General features: G+C 32.1%; 1 protein-coding gene across 2 annotated transcripts; it reads left to right on the top strand.

Moving 5' to 3' along the window:
* Nucleotides 1-3111: 3111 nt before the first annotated feature.
* Nucleotides 3112-6993, top strand: GCP1 (glycoprotease 1). 2 transcript variants are annotated; one of them, XR_013705861.1, is made up of 13 exons: nucleotides 3112-3483; nucleotides 3583-3627; nucleotides 3886-3960; nucleotides 4138-4234; nucleotides 4384-4474; nucleotides 5139-5188; nucleotides 5305-5495; nucleotides 5580-5665; nucleotides 5739-5814; nucleotides 5945-6028; nucleotides 6225-6339; nucleotides 6512-6608; nucleotides 6691-6708. XR_013705861.1 is itself a non-coding variant. In XM_079039072.1 (13 exons), exons 1-13 carry the CDS (start codon nucleotides 3196-3198, stop codon nucleotides 6814-6816), a joined length of 1413 nt encoding a protein of 470 aa, XP_078895198.1. In that variant the 5' UTR covers nucleotides 3113-3195; the 3' UTR covers nucleotides 6817-6993. The 2 variants fall into 2 exon arrangements, 1 of the variants encoding a protein (XP_078895198.1); XM_079039072.1 differs by having other exon boundaries at nucleotides 3113-3483; nucleotides 6520-6608; nucleotides 6691-6993.
* Nucleotides 6994-7562: the final 569 nt, after the last annotated feature.

The following is a 7562-nucleotide window of genomic DNA, read 5'->3' as shown; positions in this document are numbered from 1 at the left end:
AATGATATCGGGGCTTCGGGATAATTCTTGCACGAAAAACGATGCAAAAACGCGAGAGAAAGGGAAGAAATGAGCAAAGAACTAGGCTGCCCTCGACATCCTTTTATAGGGGCTGGAACTTCGAATTTCGCTGGGCATAGTTTAAGGTTACGCTGGGCGTAACTTGGATCAGCTCGCTGAACCCCCCCTGGATAATATCGGTTATTTTATATTTAAATTAAATATCGAAAATATTTAATAAACTTCAAAAATTCATATCTCCTCATAAGAACTTAGTTTTCGACATTCTTTATATCCCCTCATAGGTGAGACTACGCTCTACAACTTTCGTTTAGACTCCGTCGGCTAATTTTGACTTTATTTTTATTATTTATTTTTAGTAGGCAGGGACAGGAAAACTCCGTTATAAATTCATAACTTCTTCATCCGATGTCCGTTTTCGCCTATCTTTTTATCGTTTCACTACAATTAACGAGATCTTCGATTCTCGTTTAGATTGTTTCGGCTAAAAACCGTTCAGTCTCAAATCGAGTATTCGAGCTGCATACTGCTAAGTCGGAATTTAGAAAAATCATAACTTCCTCATACGAAGTCAGATTTGGACGTTCTTTTTATGCACGCTCACGGTTTAACATATTCTATGACTTTCATTTAGATTGCTAAGGCAAAATATCGCTCTAACGTAAATTCACTTTTTATGTCGCGCTGTTTTGTGCCGGTTCTGTCGTGAAACTTCGACATGTCATAACTTCTTCGTTATAACTCGAATTTCGGCGTTCTTTATATGTACAGAATCCTTGTAACATATACTACAACTTAGTTAAGATTATTCATTCTAAATAATATTCTATCAAAAAGTCATTTTTGATGCTTATCGTCTCTAAATTGACTAGCCCTGATCTACGGGCGTTACAGACATCCTTAGAGTTTTTATTATTTTGAGATAATCATATGTACTCAAAATGTATTAATGTATCGAGATTTTATGCAAATAACGATGTTATGAATTTTAAAAGTGTAAAGAAATTTTTTTCGATTATGAAAAATAGGGTTTGTCACACCGGTCATGGTTACAGGTATTCAATTCGCCCAAATCTAAAAACATAAATGCGACTTCTTCTTCAACATGTGTTGATTGAATCAAACGTTTGTCTGGTTCTACTTCCACTGCTCGATTCCTATTGTCAAGCATCCTATTGATAATTAATCCATGTAGAGACATTGTTTCCTCGTAATATTAACAAACCCTATCCCTTTTATTACTTTCAAGAAATCCTATTTCTGCTTAAATGACAATCTAGCCAAACCTTACTGTTATAGATCTCATCAAATTCAACACCAACCCGACAATCAAATTATCTGGTATTACTTCAAGGTACTGAATGGGGAAGGAGTCAATTAATCGACATCATCCGGATCATACTAGATATCTCAAGAAATTACTTCAACCATCACCTTATCACTGTTAGCATCTGTTGCAACCAACACCGGTTGTTCAAAACCCCAGATCAACAACGCGCGATGAATGGTTGTTTGTTGACGGCTTTAGGTGTTACTCTTCACGAAAAGATGGTGATGATGCATAGCAGGGATTCACTGGGGATGGTATCCACTGGTGGCAGCTTAAGGAAGAATAGTTTTAGATTTTTTGAAGAGTTTAGAGAAAAGGGAAGGTGGGTTGGGGCATATTTTTTAAATAATAATAATAATAATAATAATAATAATAATAATAATAATAATAATAATACTGTTTCCAATTAACTAAAATCGCAACAAAACTACATATCAGAGGTGAAACATATATGTTTTAGCACCTGCACGAGGGACGATTGGTGTAACTTATCACTTACATTTTTATGTAAAAAAATATTATTATTAATTTATCTAGTATCAAAACGAATTTAAAAATTTTGTTTGTATTAGTTTACCTAAAAACATAATAAATTGATAATTTGTTTTTAGTGTTTGAAAGATTCTTACTTATAAATGTAAAATTACACATGAGGGTTATATATATATATATATATATATATATATATATATATATATATATATATATATATAGGTTTAGATTCTATGGAAAATAAAAAAATCATAAAAATGCATAAAAAAAAAATACTTAGAGATCACAAAAAAAAAATGAATTTTTTTTGAAAACACAAAATCATTGAAAAAAAATTCGAATTTTTTTTTTTATAAAAATAAAAAAAATGATTTTTTTTTCTACGAAATTTTGAAAAAAATTGCGATTTTTTGATGTGTAAAGTCAAAAAAAAGTTTGTGATGTCTAGGTATTTTTTTATGCATTTTTATGATTTTTAGAGTTTTTTTGTTTTTCATATAACCCTTCCCTATATATATATATATATATATATATATATATATATATATATATATATATATATATATATATATATATATATATATATATATATATATATATATATATATAGGGTAAAGTGAATATACCTAACAACCTTATATAAGCTTAGGTACCTAACTCCATAATACTACATCGGTTTGTATAATATTTACATTGTAATTGCCTAAAGTTCTTAAACTTCAACCCCATAACTTGAATAATTCCAAAATCTTTGGACTTTCACCAATATCTTTCTTTTACATCACGTCTTTCTATCGAATACCACTTGATGGACTTCATATCCTACCGCTACATATAAAAGGATGTAGGAGAAATATAATGATGAATTTCCAAATTTTTTTGAAGTAAATCAAGTTTAGGGATGAAATTTAAGAAGATTGGATGATTACAATGAAAATTTAATGCAAAATGACGTAGTTTGATGAGGTTAGGTACCTAAGCTTATATAAGGTTGTTAGGTATATTCACTTTACCCATATATATATATATATATATATATATATATATACCAACTTAACAAAAATTCTTTATTTAAAACAATAAAAAAATATTTTACATATCCAAACACTAAACAATACTATTAGCACTGTCATCTTAAACAAGCAATCCAAAACACCACCTTACAATTCTTTGTTATATTAGAGCGGTTGAGCCCAACAAACATATTAATCTAGTTGGTCCATTAAAAGCCCAGCCCAAATCTAACAAGTTTCTGGGGACCGTGTCAATGGCGCCGCAGAATATGCAGCACCCCGCTTCCCCCTCTCTCTCTCTCTCACACAGACGCACATACACAGAGCATAGGCACAAAAATGGCGTCGTTGGCATCGAGTCTCTCATGTACAGTTTCCCGCCTAAATCTTTTTGCAGAACTGTCACTTAATTACCATTCAATCAGAATATACAGAACATTATCATCAAATTTAAGACCAATGAAATCGTTGTATCATCATAGATCATTCAATTCACCATTTTCATCATATACCTGTAAGTCCACAATTTCGAATTGCTCGAAAACCCTGGGTTCGAACACAGTTTTTTATGACAATTTGGTTGTTCTGGGAATCGAGACAAGTTGCGACGACACTGCGGCAGCTGTTGTAAGTAAAACACTCTTAAAACCCACACGAGCTGATTTATGACATCGAATACCTAATTTACGAAGAATTTCGTCCTTTTCTGTTTGGTGTTGATTTCAGGTTAGAAGTAATGGTGAAATCCTAAGCCAAGTTGTATCTTCTCAGGTAAAAAGGTTTATGGATAATAACAAATTGTTTCATATTGCTTACTTCTTATTAGGATTTACGAGTTAAGAGATAGGTATAATCTGTAATTTATGTTTTCATGGGGTTCACTCTAGCTTTCAAACTGTATGAATTATATTGTTACCTATTATCAGTTTCCTAATATTTGGTAGGCAAAAATTATATTAAAATGTCTGGTATAAAGCTGATAAACCTGTTCTTCACATACCCCTAATTTATTCATGTATCTTCATCAAGGCAGATCTGCTTGCAAAGTATGGAGGAGTAGCTCCTAAAATGGCAGAAGAAGCTCATTCCCAAGTGATTGATCAGGTATGGCATCTACTAATTGCCCTTTATCTTCTATTCTTCATACTTTGCTTCTTAAGTATGTAACTTATGTGAAACCTTTACCAGTGTAATGGTTATCAGTGATGCTCATTTTCTTAAAAACAAAATGTAATAGATGTGAATAATTGTCACCTCCTTTCTCCTATGCTATGGTTTCAGGTAGTACAAGATGCACTTGATAAGGCTAATTTAACCGAATCAGATCTTTCTGCAGTTGCAGTTACCATTGGTCCTGGGTTAAGCCTGTGTCTCCGAGGTACATCTGATGTCTTTTTTTTTCTTCTTAATTGTTCTTGTTGTCATCATGGAGCTTGAATTTGGATAATCTCTATCTTTTCTTTCTTTTTATGGTGGAATAGTGCTGTTTGACTTTGATTATGACACATATTCATAATGTAAGTGTAGTTGGCGTGCAAAAAGCTCGGAAAATTGCAGCTATTCATCAGTTGCCTATTGTTGGTGTGCATCACATGGAAGCTCATGCTTTAGTAGCCAGGTATAGTACTCTAACAAGTTTTCAAATATTAAAGATGAGATCAGATAGTTTAAAATGTAAGTGGTCCAAAAATTTTAACTTTATAAAGGATCCAATCTTATATCTACTTATTAGATTTGTTTACTTTTTTGTTTATATACTTTACATGGATTTTGACATAAGCAGAAAGTCAAGTTTTTTCTTCATTTTGTTTACTTTTTTCATTTCCCCCCATGTTTTTTACAACTTTAGAAAGCAAAACAGAAAAACATGCTGAAAAAAGTGGTATACAAATTGACCCTTGTTGTTTCTGCTCTAATAATTGTATGTTGGCTACTTTTGAAACAACTTAAACTCTTTACTAGGATTATCTTGGCTGCTTCCAGTCAAATCTTTAGTTCACTTTATACTTCACTTTATCCTTTAAATAAAATACTTATAATCTTTTTTAAGTGAAACATCCTCATCATTTTCTTCTCAACATTTCACAATCTTCTGTTATTGCTTAGTGAAGTCTTTCTATAATTGACTACCAACGGGTCCCATAACTCAGTGGTGTTTCCATGTTGTCCAACCCAATCATGTTTTCTAGTAATTATGAACTTGACATGCTTGTGCTTATACATTCTGTTGGTGTGCTCAAAAGTTAAAAAAAATGACATTATTACCCTTTTTCTCCTTGTAGATTGTGCGAAAGGGACTTGCAGTTCCCTTTTATGGCTCTTCTTATCTCAGGTATAATCATATATACCAAGAACCACCAATCCACCATTTCCAATAATATGTTGTAGATAAAGGTGATAAATAAAAAGTTAAGAATTGTGATAATCATCAAAATTTTGAATTGTTAGGGGGACATAACCTTATAGTTCTTGCACGCGATCTTGGTGATTATTTACAACTGGGGACCACTATTGATGATGCGATTGGTGAGGCATATGACAAGTCAGCAAAGTGGCTTGGCCTTGATTTGAGGAGGAGTGGTGGGGCAGCCATAGAGGAGCTTGCTCTGAGGGGTGATGCTCAATCTGTGAAATTCTCTGTAAGTTGTTTTTCAGAGGAGTGTGTATAATTAGGGTTTATTTGCATAATAATATATATACATTTTTTTGTTTTCTTGATTTAGGTTCCAATGAAACAGCATAAAGATTGTAACTTTTCTTATGCTGGTCTAAAGACTCAACTCAGGCTTGCAATTGAATCAAAAAATATGTATGCGGTTTATTTGAAAAATATAACCATTGATTTTGTGTTTATATTTTCATAAATTGTTATTTTGTTGCAGTGATGGTAGGGTCCCTTTTTCTTCTGCAAGTGTTGAAGAGCAAGGCATACGCGCTGATATTGCTGCCTCTTTCCAGGTGAAGATAAATAAGATACACACATTACCTTAAAAAAGTATCAAAATTTCACAATTAAAACTTGTGGTTTATTTCATTGATTAACAACGTGCTTAAATGTTTCATTTTTTTTTTCTTGATTTTCCATTAGAGGGTTGCTGTATTGCATTTAGAAGAAAAGTGTGAACGTGCAATTCAATGGGCTTTAGAGATTGAGCCTTCAATCAAACATTTGGTATTTATATCTTTTTTTTGTTTAGATTTTTTCCATAAATGCAAAAAATAACAACACACTTTCATTTCATTTTATTACAATACGAAAGTAGAATAGTGTAATAGGAAGAAATGAAATTATGATTACTATAATAAACAAATGTTAGGAAGTAGGTTGCTATTTGTTGCAACATTTAATTGATTTTAGGTTTCTATAGGTTGTTGCAGGAGGTGTTGCTTCCAACCAATATGTGAGAAGTCGGCTCCAAGAGGTTGTTGGAAGGAACTCCCTTCAACTTGTCTGCCCTCCTCCAAGTCTCTGCACTGACAATGGTATTTTGTTACTTATAGGGTTAAACGCAAGAAATAACAACCTACTTTCATTCATTTGTCTATTATAGCATCTTACTTCCAAATATCCAAATACAAAAATAATTTTCATTTTCTCTTAAGTTTAATAAGAAAAGAAAAGTTTAAACTACAGTGTTATGTTATAATTGGGTAGATTTTTAGGTGTAATGATTGCTTGGACTGGCATTGAGAACTTTCGTATGGGAAGATTCGATCCTCCACCGCCTGCCATTGAACCTGAGGACAGTCAGGTTTTCATTTCTTCCCTTTGTCAAATGTCTAAAATACCCTTCCTCGTTTCATGCGTTGTAACTAATAATTATTATATTGTAGCTTGATTTGAGGCCAAGGTGGCCGCTGGGGGAGGAATATGGTAGAGGAAGAAGTGTAGCTCGCTCAATGAGAACAGCTCGGATTCATCCGTCTCTCACTTCACTCACACAACACCAACGTCAATAAACTACATATTCATTTTTAAATGCATGTATCAAGTTTGTTTTATATCGTTTTTAAGCTAATTGCTTACAAACTCACTAATACGTACTTCAATTATATACTTCTTAAATCACAATATCATAAAATATGGATGTATAACCAACGTGTAATTAGTTTTAATATCTTACACATGTTCACTTAGCAAGATGTTTTTTTTTTTTTTTTTTTTTTTTTTTTTTTTTTTTTTTTTTTTTTTTTTTTTTAAAAAAAATTATCGTAGGAGTTATAAAAGATTAATTATGCAACAATCTAATAAAAATATTTTAAATTTCAAACTTTAAAAACATCATAGGTCTAAATTTCTTAGTGCACTTCAAACTTGAAAACATCATAGGCTAAGTTTGCAACGTTAAGGGCCTATTGAGAACGAATGAAACATGAGTGTTAAAACGCTTTCATCAAAATCTTTGTGGCTTTAAAGATCATTTATCCATGTGGATCGAAAAGTGGTCTATTTTATCCTTCATTCCGATGGCTTGACCATTAAGAATCTTGACCGTAAGACCTTGTTTGAAGTCTTGGTCGTTTTTTCTGGTGACTCAACTTTATAGACACTTGTGGTGGCTTTAAATGCCCGGTTAATTGTTTTATGATTTCCTAGGTGCCTTTACAGTAGAAGTTCTTTATCAAGCTCTTCTAAGACATTGGTTTTATATTAACGCATTGGTTTTATATTTATGGTAAATATTTTATGTTCCTTATAAAAAATC

The sequence above is a fragment of the Lactuca serriola genome, chromosome 4 (assembly GCF_051521515.1).
Source record: "Lactuca serriola cultivar US96UC23 chromosome 4, Lser_US96UC23_V15, whole genome shotgun sequence".
In the NCBI taxonomy this organism is placed as follows: domain Eukaryota; kingdom Viridiplantae; phylum Streptophyta; class Magnoliopsida; order Asterales; family Asteraceae; genus Lactuca; species Lactuca serriola.
This window is presented reverse-complemented; position numbering and strand designations above follow the sequence as displayed.

What these genes read in the sequence shown, in the direction of transcription:
- GCP1 (XM_079039072.1), top strand. Translation starts at nt 3,196, where the DNA reads ATGGCGTCGTTGGCATCGAGTCTCTCATGTACAGTTTCCCGCCTAAAT. An exon ending in TATGGCTCTTCTTATCTCAG is followed by an intron (nt 5,189 to 5,304) that starts GTATAATCATAT and finishes TTGAATTGTTAG; the next exon opens with GGGGACATAACCTTATAGTT. An exon ending in AAGTCTCTGCACTGACAATG is followed by an intron (nt 6,340 to 6,519) that starts GTATTTTGTTAC and finishes GTAGATTTTTAG; the next exon opens with GTGTAATGATTGCTTGGACT.